Below are 19,400 nucleotides of genomic sequence, written 5' to 3'. Positions count from 1 at the left end.
TCACACTCAGAAACTGAGGCAGGAGGACCATAACTTCAGAGTTCAAACCAGTCTAGGCTACATTGTGAGCTACCTCCTGGCTCAAAAATACTGAATCAACCACAAGAAACCTCTCTTCCACACATAAAGCTTTCCCCAATACATCAATGTGCAGCATCACTAAAAATGACTACAATGTAGTAATACCACAGAACAACGCTCACCTCTGGAGCATACACTTTCTACATAACAGTTTGGTTGTAAATTAATAAGAGTCCTAGAACAGGTCTGTAATCCTAGTATCAGGAGACTGAAAGTGGGGGTGAAATACCCCAAGACCAGCCTGAGCTACAAAGTGAGTTCTAAGTCTAGGTTATGTGTGGAGACACATGGAAAGGGAGTGTGAGGGGGGGTAATGTTCTATTGCTATGTAAACATTCTCAAGCAAAACACTCTTAAAGGACACAAAAAGTTTTTTAAGCCACCAAAAGTGTAAAAGGCAAAGCTACAGAAAGCAAATTTTCTTTAGCGACCAAGAAGTCTTCGGCTATGGGCGACAAATACACTGAAATAAAACCTCAATTCCTGGACAGCCTCCTAAAAAATTCTCTGACTGGATTAGCACAGGATTTCAAATATTTTCTGAGGAAAACCCTATGTCCAGGGATCTGTAATAGACATTATTCTTATCCCCTATCCACCCCAAAGTCAGGTGGTTGGCAGACCTCAGGCAAATTTGGTATTTGTAAAAAAATAAAATATTCTCAAAAATATGTTTCTAAGTAAACCTTTATGTTCACTCCTAGAGACTGGTTTTATAAAACAAGCAAATCACACTGTGAAGTTCATCTACTAAAGACAGAAGATGCATTCAAACTTGGTCATAAGTTACATAAACATATTTACTTGAACAAAGGTAATTTCTTAACACAGTTAATCAATAGGCTCTAACTGAAGTTCAGTCTTAAGAATGCAGAAACTGTACATCTAGAACTCTCACAAATGAAAAGGTATTTCTTCTTCAAGTAATTTTATATTCAGAAAAATTCAATAATCCAATAGTATTAAAATATAGCTATCATAAATAAATTACTTATTTTAGAATCTAAAATATATTATATTAAATATGTATAAAGTCAAAATTCAGACATGTACAGAGTGTAACTTATTTTTAAAAAACATGAGGTACAAAGTGAATATTCAATTTCTACAAAAAACTGGACCCCAAATTAAAATTGGAATCTCACACTATCTGTGTGTGTAAATATACATATAAACATTTTCAAAACCTTTCACTAACTTAAAACAAGCAATCATGATAACTGATAGAAATAGTGATGTAGAAACATAAAGAACAAAAACTATGTGTGTCAAACAATGAGAACATTAATCTCTCAGAGCTTCCATTAGTCATGATCATCTTACAACAGTCTTGATTGTGATAGAGAACTGGGAACTGCTGCTTCAATTGCACCTTTAAAATGCCTAATTTTCTGTTGTTTTGCTACATCCTCTCCTACAACTCTGTATGATATATACTTAGTGCTAATGAACTAAATATATTTCCCTAATTCTGAAACATTCTTTGGCATTTCTAGCAAAGTATGAGCCAATAGGAAAACAACTGTTCAAACGATGATTTCAAATTTTTAATTTTTAAAGAAATGGTAACTACTTTAACAAATATAACATTTGCATTTAAAGCAAACTAGAAAACTGTTACATTTTTTAATTTATAAAATCATAGGAAAAGTGCTAACATATAAGCTTATCCTTATCCTAAAACATAAGCAGTGATCTGTACAAAAACAATTGCTGTTAGCTAAAGGCTGGCCAACCCTACTAACTTTCCAGCACCCCCTTCTCTCCCTGATATGTGCACTAATTGTCCTGAATTATCTAGAGTCAGATAACACAGTCAACTCCACTTAACTCTGAAGTAGGTTAGACCCATAGCAGGATCCCCAAGCCTCCAGCTCTCATTAAGAAAGCAGCAACTGCAACTGGGGTAGTGGAATGTACCCCCAGTTCCAACTGCTCAGAAGGCTGAATGAAGCAGGAAGACCACTTGAGCACCAAGCTCAAGGCCAATCTCAGAAACAAAGTCAGACTCCATCTCAAGAAGAAAAGAATAGGGAGGAAGGGAGGATGGAAGGAGTGAACATGAGACACACATGTTCTTGAGCTTGGTCCTGGGCACATCAGCTCCTGCAACTACTCACACCCTGGCTTCAGTTTCTCAGCAGCTCACAGCATCAGTAGTGAGATACTGATATCAGTGGGGAGTCAACTGTCCACTCCACTGTGAGCCTTCTGTGGGCAGGACCTCTTTGTATTCATTTCTGTACAGGAACCTCACTCACTGTACGGTTCTTAATGTCAATGTGTACCTCATGAAGTGAATAGGGTGATACTGAATCTCAAAAGGCAGAAAACAAAGAGAAATGGGAAAGAGAAAGGGAGAGTTGGGAAAAGTCAGGAGAAAGCAGAACAGTGAGAAGCAGCATGAAAAAGTGTGCAAAAGTGTTCCTGCATATGCCCCTCCCACACAATTAATCTCCCATAGGTTCTGGGGCTCAACCTCTCTAATTTGTTAGAGTCAGCTATGAACAGCACAGTAGGCACAGCTGCAGCAACAGGAGAGGACAGAGCCACTCAGAGCCCTACAGTACTGTTAACTTATCCTCAGAGATCTTTGAAGCACTGCACATTTTAGAGTTAACATATCTAAGGGCCTCTTGTTTTATTCACACAGCAGAACTAAAGGCAAAGAGAATAAAGTGAACACAATAATAAATTCAAAATAGATCAGCCTTAGAGTATATTAATTTTTACTTGTTAAATATTAAACAATTATGTTAAAATATAAATGAAAGCTAAAATGTACCATGAGTGTATTAAAAATTAGAATAGAATAAATTGAAACTACAACTCCACACCTAAATAATCATAGGTTCACTATGAATAGAAATTGATATACACTTTTGGTTTATATTTAAGCTAAGAGGAAGATAACAGTGTGCCTACTAAAAAAACTTTTAACCTAGTATATTGCCTCGACTCTATCATATACTGGTATCATGGGTAATCCCATTCAAGAAATAAATTTTTGTTCAATACATTACAAAGAAAACCACAATGTCCAGCCAATAAAAATTAAGCTTTCTGATCCATCAAGGGAAAAAAAGAACCAAGAAACTTTAATATAACAGAAATGCTTTTTCTCCAGTATAAACTCTCCCTACAAGCTAACTTATTAAGAATGATATACATCAACTGATCATTATTCTTACCCAGACAAGAAGAAGCAGAAGATAAAACCATTTCATTTTGGAATGTTTTCATGTTAACTAGAGTAGTATCCTTGAGATAAGAGTATTTTTTAAAAAACTGCATTTTATAATCTGTTTCAAGTTCAAAATGTATTTTATTTTAGTTTTGTAAATAATGTCTTTTTATTTTTTTAAAAAAAAAATCTAGTCTATTTTCTATGAACCCAAACATTTTATTTGGTTTTTTACCTGATACTGGTGCTGGGATTCTAAACTAAGTCCAGCCCATGAGTCTAAGAAGGTGAATGTCCTAATGGGGAGAGGGGTGCAGACAGATGGACATGACTGCAACAAGACTTGTTTAAAAAAAATAACGAAATAAGAGCTTTAAATCCTTTAAATAAAAGCATAGTCTTTGCATGCAGTTATGCGCTTTCTGCACCACAATCTTAAAGGTGAACTTGCAACTTGTGAATTAAATTACAGTTATGTTTTTCAATGCCCACATGCATCTGAATCTCTATACACACCTTTTCCCTATTGTAATTTCAAGTAAAAACAAAAACAATTTATAGTCAAGAATATAACCAAGAATGGGAAAGAACAGAATGAAAAATGGAAGCTCTCTCAGTGTAAAATCACCACGGTCTGTTAGTTGAAACAACAGTGGACACATTCCCAATACCAAGATGGACATGAAAAAAAAAGTAACAGAATATCAAAATTTTAGCTTACTTTGTGCCTTTTCACAGAAGTTTATCTGAAAGCCTAAAGTAAAAGAGATAAGTTGCAGTTCATTTGCTGAAAATCAAGCAAACCAAATCAGAACATGACATTACATCTTTCTATTACATTGTGAACAAAACTAATGCAAGAACAGTTCAAACCACTTTACCCACCATAGAGACAAGGACAACAAAGCACTATATAAAAACTATAAAAACTATAAAAAGCTATAAAAACTCAGCTCTTTGGGAAGCACTACAATACACTCGAACTTTAAATCACCTTACAGTGCTAGTCTTTATAATTCCAAAATATTCAATAAAAAAATTAAGGCTGTTTCATCAATTTTTGAATGTTTTCAACCCACAAAATCAGAATATATAACAATTTATTTTACTAGTATAAATTATTGATCTATAAGTACCCAAGCTAATTATTACCCATGACTAAGAAACTTTAGTAATTCATAAGCTATAAAATTTAAACAAATAAAACAAAATTTTCTAAACAATTCACTAACTTCAAGTAACAAGAATAAAATCACTACAGAAAGGGTAAAAATCTTCCATAATAGGTGTGGGGGAGTGCTTGCTGGATGTAATGGTATGCTTTGTAATTTCAGCACTCTAGTTGATGGCAACTTGGCCTATATAGCAAATGAGACATTATTCCCCTACCACCACCCCACAACAGTCTCAGTACTCAGGACAAGGCAGGGCTTACAAGTTTGAAGCCAGCTAAATTCAGACAGCAGGACCCTGTCTCAAAAATCAAAATGAAGCCCAATGCCTTTGCAAACATTCTTTTTAACCCATGTTTTACTAAGTAAGTCATGTGGGTTTCTTAGAAACCTCCCAATACTTGTATATATTACTGCTTTGGGGAACAAAATCAGAGAGGCAAATTAGTTATACAAATTTAATCAAAACAGGGTTTTTTTAAAATATAAGAGCTCAATCTAAAAGATGCTTAACTAGTCCTTCATATCCAGTTGCCAAAATCCTTAAACTCTAAGAAGATACAATTAACATTTACAATGAATAAAAGCTAGAGAAGTGCTTACTTTCACACAACTAAGTAACCCATTGATGACCATTTAATTTCCCAAATAGTCACCAAAAAAAGGAGACAGAAATGGAAACTTCAAGGGAACAAACTCCTGGGGAGCCTGGACAACAATGTATTCAAACTCAACATGAAGGGTAAATGCAGCAGAAGAAAATACAGGAAGAAAACTAGAAATCCATGGTCTTCAGACTGGAGCATACAAAAGTCAGCCAGCTTCCTAGCAGGCAAAATGAGCAGAGTACAAATAAGAAGGAAAGGGCTCCTGGAAATGGCACTGGAAAAGAACCCTGAGAGTTCAGAACCTCCTAGTTCAGAAGCAAGTTTGGTCCAGGTATCATCACAACAGGGAGAGACTGGGAAACAAAGTAACAATCATACTTATTTATGGTAACAGTTAACTTCGGAGACAAAATCAGGGAGAAGTGAGTTAGAGGCCAGCATGATCTACATAGCAAGTTCCAGGCCAGTCACAACTACACAGTAAGACCCTGTTTCAAAAAAAATAAAACATAAATAAGCTTGAAAGGTGTATGTAAAAGCAGGAGTCAAAACTGAGTACAAGGTTTCACATGCAGAAATACACAATAAAGTCTGATAAATTAAAAGGGGAGAGGGGGCTCAGGAGTGATTCAGTGGAAAAACATTTACCTAGCATGTAAAGAAGCTGGGGCTGAGAATGGTGAACTATCACCAATTTTACTGGACCACATTAAAACTAACCTAGTTTTGGGTGCTAAACAAAATTTCTAAAGCTAAAGTTCTGCCACCAATCCAGAATTTTTCAATTGAAGGTTTTGAAGGGCTTGATGCATAACTATAAACTTGCTCAATTTACCTAATTTTGGATGAGATAACTAAGTGTCTGATTACTGAGCCCTCAACTGTTCACTTCTTAGAACTGCTTCTCATTCTCTGTAGACTTGCAGCCACTGACGAGAAAAGGATAATTAACTCAACAAGATATTTCACCATTTCCTTGGTGATTCTATCACTTTTCAAAAATATCAAATATGCTTTTTAAAAACTATTCTAGCTAAATCATTTCACGCCCCATGTGTGTCTGTGTGAAAGACTTGGGCAGGTCAGCAAGTTAGTCCCCAGTGCATCAATGGGCTCATACTCAAAGATCTTGTGCAGATGGTTGGAGTAAAACAAGAAGAAAGCCCAATACCTTCTCTTTTACAATGTGTGTGTTCCCACTAATACACACATTTGTTCAGTATGAAGCTTCTACTATTTCCTAAACTCCATCCTGCCATTCATTTACACTAAGTCTTCCATCTCAGCAGTGCTAGCTGTCAGGTGAATCTTGATAGTAACTGGTCACTGCAAGCCTTGTTTCTTTACACCCTTATCTACTCTTTAGGACTCAAGTTTATGACCCTCCATTCAATCTCCCTACTGCATGCAGGAAAATCCTTCTATTTTCCTCGTCCCAGACAAGTAAACCTCTGCTTCCTCCAAAGAGGCACCATCCAGACCCTACAGCACCAAATGCTAATAAGGCTACAAAGGAAATAAAGCTTTATAAAGATTTCCCCTCCCTCTTCCAGGCTTTCCCCTAATTCTCAACTTCTCCTCTTGATTCTGAGATCTCTTAACTGGCCATTACTAGAAATCTGTAATTTACTGTTGGGAGATGGTCCATAATAGTTTTAAAGCCTGATTATACTATAAAATAAAAGCAGAACCCAAGCAGCATTTGACAGTGGTAAATAAAAAGGGTATCACACCAGCATTGTAGGCCCTCCATGAAACAGCTCTAGTTTTCTTGTTTATACATAAAGTTAAAATCCAAAACAATAGAATCCCCATCACACAGGACACCTAAGAGGAGCCTGAGTGAGAGCCCATTACTGGAAGTGTAGCAGAAACCAGAGGCCTAGAACCAGATCAATGACTCATAGCAAGGAACACAAGTAAAGCTGTATGAACTAAAGGGTAAACTGTGTGACTCACCAGCTACACTACAGCTTCCACAACAAGATTCTTCTTTGTTTTTGTTTTTGTCTTGGTCCTTTGTTTTGTTTGGTTTTTGGTTTCCTTTTAAATTTGGTCTTGCTTTGGTAGGGGAGGGCAGAGGCAGATGTAAGGGTATAGGGATTTAAGTAGGATTGAAGAGCATGATGTGAAACTCACAAAGAATTAACAGAAGTTAAAAAAAAATTTAACTAACAACAACAAAAAAAAAAAAAAGTTAAAATAATGTCAGGAGCCCAGGGGGTTGAAAGGTGTGGTTAAACTTAGCTCTGACTGTGTGTTGGCCCCTGCAGAGTTATACAATTATCTCAGTTCCCCTTCCTTTGAGCTGGCAGTATATCACAATACAAAGCCTCCTCATCTGAGCATTTAGGGGCTTTGAGCTGCTGAAATATACCACAAAGCCATATTAACATAAAAGAAATCAGAGATTCCTTACTGGCTCATGCCATAGCCCAGGTACAAATCCTTCCTTCTAGCATAAGCATGAAGATTATTATTGTTGGCAACCTTCCAACTTCCACCTTAAGATCCTGGCGTGCCTGACAGCACAGCTACACAGCACATCACTACAGCTCTGAAACAGAGTTATCTAAACTTGTCCTAACTCTGTATCTTCATTGCACTTAGGAGGAATTTCTACAAGACTTCTTTTCTGATGGGTTGTTTCTGTTTTACTTCTCATCATTACCAAAAGGGAGCTTTCCTAGTTTAGTAATTCCAGGTTTTCTCTATCACTCAGACATCAGTCATCAAATTCATCCCATGTTTTTAAAACTCTCCATTTTGTAATCCATATATGACTGCTCTTTTTTTTTTCTTGTGGCCAACAGCCATCCTCTCTACTTTCTGGGTGTATAACTGAATACTACATTGTTTCAACGTAGCATGGTTCCCAGGATGAACAACTTAGAATTATATGACATTAAGTAACGACCTATCTTCTATCAGACTCAGTAAGACCCTGAATGTTTTGGAATGATCAAAATGTTCAGTAATAATCCAAAATAGAGCAGGTTTTCATTACTGCATAAGCAGTTATTCTGTTCCCTCCCTTGGATGAGCAACACCAACAGCACCTTCCAGCCTTTCCAGGTGTTTATCAGAGCCACTTACCCTATTTAAAGTCCCTCCTCTTTTTATTCCCAGACACTTAGCAGGGCAACAAGGAAGAACTCTCGGCCAACCCCACACCCAACATTGGTATTATGATACGTATGTTTTGGTTTCCACCTACAATTTTTGGCTGGTAACTCCTTCCCTGAGGCAGGCCATGGAAACAAGAGTTTTTCTTCCCCAACAGAGTCCTAACAACTCTAATCTTCCCTGACTTCTCAGCCTTGGCACTGAATTTCTCTGGCTGCTGGGGATGCCACCAAGTGAAATATTATCTGCTCAGAAATCCTGAGTTCAATCCCTAGCACCCAAAGAGGTATTTCCCAATCTACCCCTCCTACAGTAGAGTAGGCTGTAGGATCTTCCTTATTCCAGAGGAGTTCTGGCCCATAACCTGAAGGGAGGAATGTTGCTCAGAGAGGCCATGGCTGTAAAGCAGACCAGCCTTGTTAGGTTTCCCCATCTAGTCTATGAGCACAGGATATGCAAGAAGTCTCCATAAAGGTTCCAAAAGATAAGATCCAGTGAGCTTTTGGGCAGTTAACATAAACACACACACACACACTCATTCATTCATTCATTCTGTATGTCATCTGTCTGTCTCTTTCTCTTACCTGGGGAATGATCTGAAGCTCCAAGATCCCTCTTCTTACCTTGTCCTAGGCATCTACTCCTCTGCAATATTTTTATAATAAACCAGTAATGAACCAGTCAGCTTCTTTCCTGGATCAGGAACTCCACAATTTCTGGGCTTTCAACTGGCATGTAAAGATGGGGAAGGTGATCAAGCTGTGCAATGAGTTCTGATCTCTTAACAAACAATATCTGAACTGAAGTAGAAGTCACCCAGCAAAACTGATCACTGGCTTGCTGGGGAGGAAAAATCTGCACAACTTTGAGGTCACAGTAGTCTTCTGTGTCAACAGAAACAAAAACAGACACCATTTTTCAAATAAAATGTCTCACCTGCAACTCTTGCTGGGCACAGTGTGGTGTCCTGAAGCCTCTGACGTCCCCTAAAATAACTACTACTTCCTAATAAACACCTAACCCAGGCCCCATAGATACTGCCAAAAGAATCCAAAGAGAGGCTGGAGAGATGGCTCCACGGTTACCAAAGAGGCCCTGAGTTCAATACCCAGCACCAACAACCATCTGTAGCTCCGATCCCAGGAAATGCACTCAATGAATCAATGTCCTCTTCTGGCACCAGGCACCAGGCATGCTCATGGAACACATACATACATGCAGACAAAATACCGGTACACAGAAAATAAAATAGAATCAGGAGACACTTAATAATGTCACTTCTTGGCAAAGCCACATACATACTCAATACCTATGAGCATGTCATTTATATATGTTCCTGCCCCCCCACACACCCCTATGCCTGTGCGCGCACGCACACACACACGCGCATGCACACACACAAATACCTATTGTAGCACTTTTCTTATCTTTTTAGAAAAATTGTTCCAGCAGTTTTGAGTAGGATGAAATGCAGTAGAGATGTAAAGGTTCATGTAATATCCACTTCTGTGCTCACTCTTCCCTAGTGGTGGGTGCAATGTGCTGTTCTCGAAGAATCAAGCTGCACATGGTCTGTTTTCTCCTTTGATGCTCCTTTTACTGTGCCACCAGTTTAGCTGATCTCAGAATTTCTTTCACCATGTCATCATTCTAAGGTACATTAGACAAAATGTGACAAAGTATGTATTCTAAAACATTATTTCTTACTTAATCTCATTAAATATGCTCTAATTTTTAAAGGCACATAACATGTGCTTTAGGGGAGAACCAATTTACTACACTGTATCTGTACCAAGTTATATTAAATAAACAGTAAAAGAAATGCTGTTTGGGGCTAGAAGTGAAGTGCATACATAGTAAAGTGTTGCCATGTATGATGATTAACCTCAGTTATCAGTTTGATGAGATTTAAAACTACCTGGGTGGAAGAGTATCTTGATTAGGTTAAAAGAGGTGAGAAGTCACCATTGGGGTGGGGGGGAGCACCATTACTACATTAGAAATCTGGACAGTATATATAAAAAGGAGAACATGAACTGAATACAAGCACTCACTGCTCTCTTCTTCATGACTATAGACACAAACGTAGCCATCAATTTCAAATTCCTGCCACTGTGACTTCCCTGCCACAGCAGACTGAACCCTTGAACTATGGGCCAAAACACCTTTCTTCCTTGAGTTGCTTTTGACAAGGCATTTTATCATAGCACCACAAAAAGTAACTAACACACACTGCAAACACAAGGTCTCAAGTTTAATATTTAATATCTATATAAAAGGCCAGGTATAAGTGGCATATGTCTATAACCCCAGAAGGTGACAAAGGGCTCCTGGGAGCTCACTAGATAGCCAATCAAGATTAACTGAAGGTCCTCAATTCCCAGGGAGACCCACTATTTTTTTTTTAAAAACGGTGGCTATCTCAAGGTTGATTTCTGACCTCTACTTGCATGCATCCTTACACACACATATGTACTCACAACCTGTGCACACCACTTGTACATACAAAGAAACACTATCCAGGCATAAACAAGCAGCAATAGAATTTGATACTCTTCACTGTCTGCAGTTAGAATCTATAGTTGGTTTGTTTGTTTGTTTGTTGTTGTTGTTGGTGGTGGTGGTGGTGGTGGTGGTGGTGGTGGTGTGTGTGTGTGAGAAATAGTCTTATATATCCCAGGCTGGCCTTGAACCCACTATGTATGGAGGATGATGCTGAGGTTCTGTTCCTTCTGCCTCCGCCTCCCAGGGCTGGGTCACAACATTCACTACACCCAGTTTATATGGTGCTTAGGCTAGAAACCAGGGTTTCCTGCAGGTCAGACAACACTCTACCAACTCAGTTACATTCCCAATCCCGAAGTCGGTTCTTTAAACCACAAACTAAATCAAAGGCAGGATTTTCATGTTCTATACATTTAAATATTGCTGGGAAGAGACAGCACAATGATCTTAAATCTCCACTTTTTCTTAGTAGACACAATACATGACATTTTAAAATTTATGTTCCTGAATAAAGTTATCATACCTTTACTTCAACTGGCACATATAAATTGCTCACTCGAAGAGTTAAATATGTGGGAATTAATCACACACAATACACCTACACTTAAGACCTAAGGAGAAAATAAGGAAAACTGTCTAGATCAACACACGAAAAGAATCAGAGGTACATTTATGCTATAGTTACTTGTACAGTAAGTGCTTTACAAATGGCTCAGTGTTTTTCAGAACTGAATGGGAATCTAAACTGGACATGCTGGTACACACCTGTAGTCTCAACCCTTAGAAAGATTACAAGTTTAAGTTCAGCATAGAGGGCAAGACCCAATCTAGATAAATAAATAAAAACGTAATAAATTATAACTATGCTAACTACTTTGAAAAAGCATTTTTAAAATGATGTTTCCTAACTACTCAAATTTAAGGCTCTATTTTTTTAATAACCTTCTTTAATTTATTGTGTATGTGCATCTGTGCATTCAGGTGTGTGTGTGCATGCAGAAGCCAGAGGTCAACATACACGATCTTCCTCAATTGCTCTCCAACTCATTTTTGAGACAGCATCTCTCACTGAGTCTGCTGGCCAGCAAGCTCCAGAAATCCTTCTGTATTTGATTCCCCAGGGCTAGAATTGTAGATGCATACTGCCATGCCCAGCTTTTCACAAGGGTACTGGTGATCCAAACTCAGGGCCATTTCCCCAATGTCCTTATGTTTTTATAACAAATTTACAGACTGAGCCATTTTCCCAATGTCCTTATGTCTTTATAATGAATTTACAGACTGAGCCATTTCCCCAATGTACTTATGTCTTTATAACAAATTTACGTTCCCACATTTTTAAGAGATCTTTAAAATTCATTACATATTAAGTGACTAGCAGCTAAAGCAGAAAAATATCATTTCTAATATTTACACATTTATAATATTTTGATTTAAGGCATTTCACATGCAATAACCTAATGTGATTCTTAAGACAGCCTATAAGCTGTGTATTCTCTGTTTTAATTGATAAGAAATTGTGGGAAATTAGAAAAAAATCTGGTAATTTCCCAAAGGTACAGAGCCAACATATGGCAGGCTTGGTTTTTCCTAGTCCAAATCCAGCGTTCACCCAACTTTGATGTCCTGTTTCTACAGCACTGTTCCTCACAAAGGTAAAGCCACTAGCACAGAAGAAATCATCCTGCTGTGTTTTCATTGTTGAAGTTGCTCAACCCTCAGCTGGCAAGCTTTATTCACCAGAATATGTTATTCTCTAGCATGCCCATGGTGACTTTACGAAACATTAGGTCCTAGACTTTATGCCCAACTCACTTGAGATTGATCACTTTGATATGCTTTCACTAGCTTGGCTACACAGCTAGGCTTTTACAAGCCACCACTAGAAGGGCTCTTGCATATTAAGATGGCAAACGTCCATTTGTAAGTTCACTAAAATTTCTTGAGCTAAAGAATTACACTATTACATAGTACTGTACCATTCAAGAAATCTTTTGGTTAAATCCGTCTATGATGACAAATTATCAAGAAAATGATTTTTCAAATTCTCAAATTACTGAGGAAATAATTTTTCCAATTCCCAACTAATTATTGAGAATAAAAGCCCATTTGATAGTAGCTCATTTGAATATTTTTCTTTCTCAAAAGAAAGCTTATCCTAAAGTCTAATACATTTTTATAATACTATTTACCCAACTTGGCAAGCAGATCTACATTTTGATAGCTTTAGTCACCAAATAATCAAGGGATGGAAGGTGGGGGAGGCACGCTCAGTTTGTAAATGTTTATACTTCTGTATATGGGCATGAGGAAATTGAAAAGAAAGACTGAGTCAGAATGAATGAGAACACAAACGTCTGACTAATAACAAAATCAGCTACTATTCTCTATTAGTTGAGATTGTGGGAAGAATGTTTTAAAAATGGCCGGATGAGAAGTACAACTTCTCTGTGACAATGTACCTAAATGAACAAGTGATGACTGTTAAGAAGCCAGAGTCACTACAATTCCCATTCCAGCTACCCACAACCCACAGCCCATTTACAGCTACAACAATACCTCATAACAGCAACATTATCACCATTTGAGACTCTCAGGTCCAGAAAACAACAAGATTTAGAGTTTGAAGTAGAACAATATCTTCTCTGGAATTCTAAAAATGGGAGCCCTTAATAGTGAAAAACAGTGATCAACAGGTTAGAAGAATTGTCCAACCCACAGATAATAAAGTTTAGAAAAAGAAATTTGCAAGTTGGGTCATAAGGGACTAGGGACTCATGGCATAAAGAAACAGAAATCATCGCAGGTAACAGGATGAACACAGAGAATGCTGATGGCCAACATGCATAGCATCCTTACTGAATGCCAGATCCCATGTTTTGTGTGCATTCTCCTTGTGCCTACAAGACAAGCATTATTCTTACTTTCCGACTAACAAACAGAGGCTTAGAGAGGCTAAGTAATACACTCACAGAAAGCTTAAGTCCTGGTAGGGTGGAGGAGGACAGGAAAGATTCAAACCCAAGACTCCAGAGCTCTGGCCATTAAGCATTACAATATAAAAGAAATATTGTATTCAACTTTGGACCACAGTTGATCACAAATGTCAAGCCATGAAACAGTACAAAATTCTTTGTCAAGCATGGTTGGTGCCTATCCTACAGGAGACTGTTCAACACCTGCCAAAGTGTAATCCATATGTCCTACAACTAAATCTGCTGGCCAGTAGGACCTGATCACAAACAGCTCCAAAGAAGTCTTTTGAGTAGCAAGCATATGAAATGGGGGTGGGGAGGGGACGGAAAGCCCAGGAAACACAGCAAGACCTCATCTCAAAAAGAATAAATCCAAAGAATCTAAAGAATAGGAAGTGAGACTCACAACCAGAAAAAAAATTACTCATTTGCTGCCTAAGCTCAAGCTTTCTAATTCAGATTATGCTACACAACACCTTGAACATTTCAAGCACTTCTCTTTATTCTAAGAAATCAAATCAGATTCAAAACACAAAATATAACTTAGCATGTTCTTCTATCAATCAAAAATGTATCAATAAAGATTTAAAAAAAAGTAACAACAACTCAGGGACTGGAGAACTGGTTCAGGGGTTAAGAACACTTGTTGCTTGTGCTTGTGCTTTGATTCCCAGCACCCACATGGCAGCTCACAGCCATCTGTAAAGTCAGTCCTAGGGAATCTAATGACCTCTTCTGACCTTTCCAACACCAGGCTTGCATGTGGTGCTCATACAAATATGCATGCAAAACATACATACACATACACACACACACACACAGACACACACACACACACACACAGGTCTTTTTTAAAATTAAGCAATAATTCAAAGGCAGTTTATCGTCCTTCTCCCTTTTAAAAAGGATTCTAGAAATCAAAAAGCAGAGATAGAGGAGAACAGAGAACACCAGACTAACTCCTGACCATGTGACCTTGAGTTTCTAGGAGCTCTTCTCTCCTGCAGAACCCTCACGTTTGCTCTTCTCTCAGCCTTGGCCAGATCTCTGTTCTTTCCAGACAGGCTTTCTCTGTCCATCTTATCAAGGAGACTGCCCTGTTATCTTCCAACACAAAACCCAGCCTGTTGCCTTCATTTTTCTTAAGCCACCTCTAATGTTTATCTCCATGTCTTCCCTTCTCTATTCTCAGAGGCACATGCTCCATCAGAGGGGAAATGCCATGTTCACTGGTCTCTATCCACTCACAACAGCACTGTGCTGGCTCTAAGCAGTTGCTCAATATTTTCTGAACAACAAAAAGAAAAAAAATTATGCAGGTTTTTAAACTATCAGCCTCTTCCCTCAAAGAAAAAAAAAGGGAGGGGGAACCTTGAAATATATACATTGCTTTACTGAGTTATTTATTGTGTATTCAAGCAGAGGTCAGAGGACAATTTGAGGGAAATCAGTACTCTCCTTGCCATGTAGGTCCCAGGGATTGAACTCAGATCAGGCTATGTTTCTACCCTTGAAACAATTTTTTAAAAAACTGTAAGTCACCCATTGTGGACAGGACACAAGACAAGATAATCCTAAATTATCTTAGCCGACAGTAAAAGAGTGACATGAAGAAATCAATCCTGTATTCTATATAATGTAATATGCAGGACAGCAGGCATCCAATAGCTAACTCAATCTGAATTCATTAACTTGGGGACTGCACAGACTCTATCTTCTGAATGCTGAGCTCGTCCTGTTGATTTATCTATCACAGTTTAATATACAGACTAAATTGTTCTTACCAGAGGGATGCAAATGCAGACCGTATTTCTGCTGCCTGAATCATGCTATGCTATCATAAACACGAAACAGTCAACATATAACGTGTTAACTAGACACAAGAAGCTCTTTATGGAGACTTTAATCAAAAGAAAAACTAGAAACTATGGTCATACGGATACCAAGGCTACCCAAGTGACTCTAATAATTCAACATGAGTCGTTTGCTAAAGTTATCAAGAGATTTCTGGGCTTATCTATTTCAAAAATGGTGCTATACCCAAAATCCCTCCAGGAAACTTAAGAAATGGTCTATAATGGACTCGGGCCTGTTATTTTCACAACATCCCCTGTCAAAACCCACACAGAGCTCCTCAGGCCTCCCAGTGGGGAAAGGCCATCACAGGAGAGCTGTCTCAGATGCCCAGACACGATCACTTTGACCTCTGCCACTCGGTTTCCTGAATCTCTCTCCCTTTCAGCCGAACTCGGTCTTCTATTTTTATCTGATTTTCTTTTCTGCAGGCGAGGAGAACACCCATCTCCAGCCTGGGTCGAAACGCCTCTCCCGGGCCAATGGCCGTCTCCCCACCTTACAGGTGGCACAGGGCCTGGCGAACCCCCCGCCCCGCCCACGCAGACACCCTGCAAAGTTTGGGGGACCGGGGGACCACGCAGTGGCCCGGCTCCGGCGGCGCCCGGCGAGGCGCAAGATGGCCCTCAGCCGGCCCCACTGCGGCGAGCGGGGGCGGCGGGGCCGAGGGCTGGGACGCGGCCGACCAGCGAGCTAGACGCCCGGCCGCGCGCCTTCCCGCAGCCCGCGGACGCCAGGTGAGCGGCGGGCGGGGGCAGCCAGGTGGGCCCGAGCCCGGCGGAGCCAGAGCAGCCACAGCGGGGGGCCAAGCTGGGCCCGGGGAGGGGAGACGAGGTGAGGCCGAGCCCGGGACACGGAGCTCGGGCGGCTTCTCCAGACAGCCCCGGGGACGCGGCGGCTCACAGGCCGCGGCTCAGCCGAGCGCCTCGCCAGGGGCCCCGAAGTCTCGGCGCGCCCGCCGTCCTTACCCTGCATGCTGCTGACCGCCGGGTGGCCGGGGGCGGGAGGCCCGATGGGGCCCGGGGTGCCGCCACCGCCCCCGGAGCCGCCGCCGCCGCCGCCGCTCGGGGTCGGAGCCGCCATTGTTGGAAGTGAGGAGCCGAGCGGCGCCGCGGCGGCTGCAATGCAGCAAGCTCGGCCTCTCGCTCCGCTGAGGGCGCGGCGTGCGCCGCCTTGGCCCCGCCCCGGACACGCCTCCAACACGCCCCCCGTGCACGCCCCCGCCAAAGCTGACGCGCAGCCTCCAATTCTGGCTGAACTGCAGCATCCAGGATGGAGGGCAGGGCCTGGAGTCCTGAATGCGGTGGCCATCCACCCTCCAGGGACCTAAGTGGCTAGTAGAATCAGAAATATTTGTGCATTCTCGGGGAGGGAAAGACCTATGACCCCAAAGCTTTCGAACTACCTTCTCGGAACCTAAGAACCCAGAATTAGAACAGGAGCTCTGGAAGAAATCTCAGAGGTCAGGCTTCCTGTCCAGTCTCTGATCCATCGCTTCCAAAAGAGTCTGCTGTAGCTGTAGTCTCAGACCAATGCTCTCTGCACTGCTGGAAGCTGGCAGGGGTCTTTGAAAGAAAAAGGGAAAATTCCGGTTTAGGCTTTTCAGCCCAGAATGCATGTAAAATATTTTGTCTATTTCCTTATTCTGTGTGGGAAGAGAACAGCAAACAACCAAAGGAGGAACTGTGATGGCTCTCAAACGTATCTCCTTTTCAAGTGCGGGTTAAAAGGCGGCTTTCTTTGCGGGAAGCTATTTTTCAGTTCCAGGAAAAGAACCAAAAATCATTGAAACTGACCGTGGCCATGCATGTCTTTAATTCCAGTACTTAGGAGGCAGATCTCTGTGGGTTTGAAATTAACCTGGTCTATATATTGGCTCCAGGACCTTGTCTAAAAAAACTTTTTTAAGAATTAAAAATATAAGATGAAATTCTTCCAAATCAACTTGCCATATTAGAAAACATGGATGGATGCAAAAGCAAAACAAAACAAAAACAAAACTCAATATAGTGTATTTCTTTTCACTTAGATATGTCAACACACAAGGAAAAGGCATCAAGGGCCCCATAATTTGGTAGCAATGTCCCAAATAGCTTATCATTGCCAGACTCTAACTGCAGTGTGGCATGACATTTGCTTCACCGGGAGTGGTTCCCAGGCAGCTCTAACGTCACTGTGCTGTGCGCTATGGTGTGTTAGTGTCATCCTCGTTCTCAGTTCCAGTTCTTTGGGGTCTGGAGTGATGCCAAAAAATAGTTGGGAGGGATTTAATTTCCCCATTCCCATTCCGACTCTTTGGTGTGAAGAATCAATACGTTCACAGTCTAATGAAAATGCGTTTGTTTTTTTTTTTTTTTTTTTTTTGGTTTTTCGAGACAGGGTTTCTCTGTGGTTTTGGAGCCTGTCCTGGAACTAGCTCTTGTAGACCAGGCTGGTCTCGAACTCACAGAGATCCGCCTGCCTCTGCCTCCCGAGTGCTGGGATTAAAGGCGTGCGCCACCACCGCCCGGCTGAAAATGCGTTTGTAAAGCAAATAACACGTACATAGTTATTTAGTAAGAACTTAAGATATATGTAACTGTTCCAATCTCTTAAAGGCATTACCAGAGTTTGGATGAGAAGTGGAAGATGTACATACCATCCCTTCTAATATTGCCTTAGAGGGTATAAAGGTTGTACAAAAGAATTTTGATCTATGGAAAACATTGGCCCAATGTAGTTAAACGAATATGAATGAGAAAAACAAGTAACAAAGAAACCTGGGGAAAACATTCAACCCAGGAAGTTCATGATGGCAAGGCAACTGAAGAGAGATATGAACCCAGCCAAGCTATTTGTCTAATGTTGGGCTTGATTGAGATAAAGCTGATAAAACTTGCATCGCTATTGGTATTATAAACTGATAAGGACTGAGAACAAGAACGTCTCATTAAGTCTACACAAGAAAGGACTTTGATTTCTTAAAACTAATGAAGTTATATACCTGGTTCTTGCTTGTTGTCATCTTCCTATTTTTCTTTTTTCTCTCTCTCTTTTTTAATTTATTTATTTATTTATTAAAGATTTCTGTCTCTTCCCCGCCTATTTTTCTTGTATGTTTCTGTATTGCGTTTGTTGTATAGGGAGATTCCTCAAAATTCATTTGTTGAAGTTGCAAGTGTTACAGCTCTGGAGGGAAAGGTATCCTGATGGTTGGAAAGCCAGGCTATACCTGAAGCTGGAGTCTGGTGGGGAATGGTCCCCCTGCAGGATGTAGCAATCCTGTTTCTGTCCAAGAGAAAACCGTTACAGCTGAGCTCTGTTCTGCAACACCCCCACACCCTCCCGCCAATGAGGTTTTACAGCAGAGGTATCTATTTCTTCTCAACCTCAGTTTAAGATGTTACTTCTTCTTCCGCTTCATTCTGCATAAGAGGAAATCCCTAGAGACATGTAGCAATCTGCTCTGGCTCCTGCAAAAAGTTGATACTTCTGATCCCAACCCCCCCCCCCCCCACACACACACACACCTCCAGAGAGCTTCCCAGCAGAAGAATCCATTTCTTCTGCTCTGCTTTGCTCCCAAGGGAACTTTCCAGCAGACTCTTCTCGCCAACCAAGATCTTTACCCAAAACTCTTCCAAGAAAGAGATTTATTTGGGAAGAAGGATTCCAGGAGAGTGGCCGCCTCTACCAGTGTGGAGAAGAACAGCTGCCAACTGAATAGGGAGAGGGGTTTATACATGGCTTCTTAAGGGTGAAGTTTTTCCAGGGAGAAGATTTTCAGGAAGGGAATTGGTCAGATTTTTGATTCCCTTGAACTTGAACAAGCTCAGATTGGCTAGTTTTCCTGCTCAGGGATTGGTTGGTTTTATGTTCAGTTGGTCAGGGGCATGGTTGGCTTTGGTTTCAGGGC

The 19,400-nt window shown here is 40.4% G+C and overlaps 1 protein-coding gene across 2 annotated transcripts in view; it reads right to left on the bottom strand.

The window, feature by feature from the left end:
- Positions 1-16,663, bottom strand: part of Map2k4 (mitogen-activated protein kinase kinase 4) — a 98,788-nt gene extending 82,125 nt beyond the window's left edge. The window contains exons 1-2 of one of the 2 annotated variants that reach the window (XM_041664458.1): positions 16,474-16,663; positions 3,987-4,019 (exon numbers count right to left, since the gene is read on the bottom strand). In XM_041664458.1, the coding sequence (XP_041520392.1) occupies positions 3,987-4,019; positions 16,474-16,588 (148 nt within the window). In that variant the 5' untranslated portion in view covers positions 16,589-16,663. The remainder of the gene's footprint in view (positions 1-3,986; positions 4,020-16,473) is intronic. The other variant, XM_041664460.1, reaches the window with a different exon arrangement.
- Positions 16,664-19,400: the final 2,737 nt, after the last annotated feature.

This window comes from Microtus oregoni, unplaced genomic scaffold (genome assembly GCF_018167655.1).
Source record: "Microtus oregoni isolate MIOR12 unplaced genomic scaffold, Mior012 000015F_ref0000493, whole genome shotgun sequence".
In the NCBI taxonomy this organism is placed as follows: domain Eukaryota; kingdom Metazoa; phylum Chordata; class Mammalia; order Rodentia; family Cricetidae; genus Microtus; species Microtus oregoni.
The sequence above is the reverse complement of the archived record's forward strand: the minus strand, read 5'-3'. Positions and strand labels throughout refer to the sequence as shown.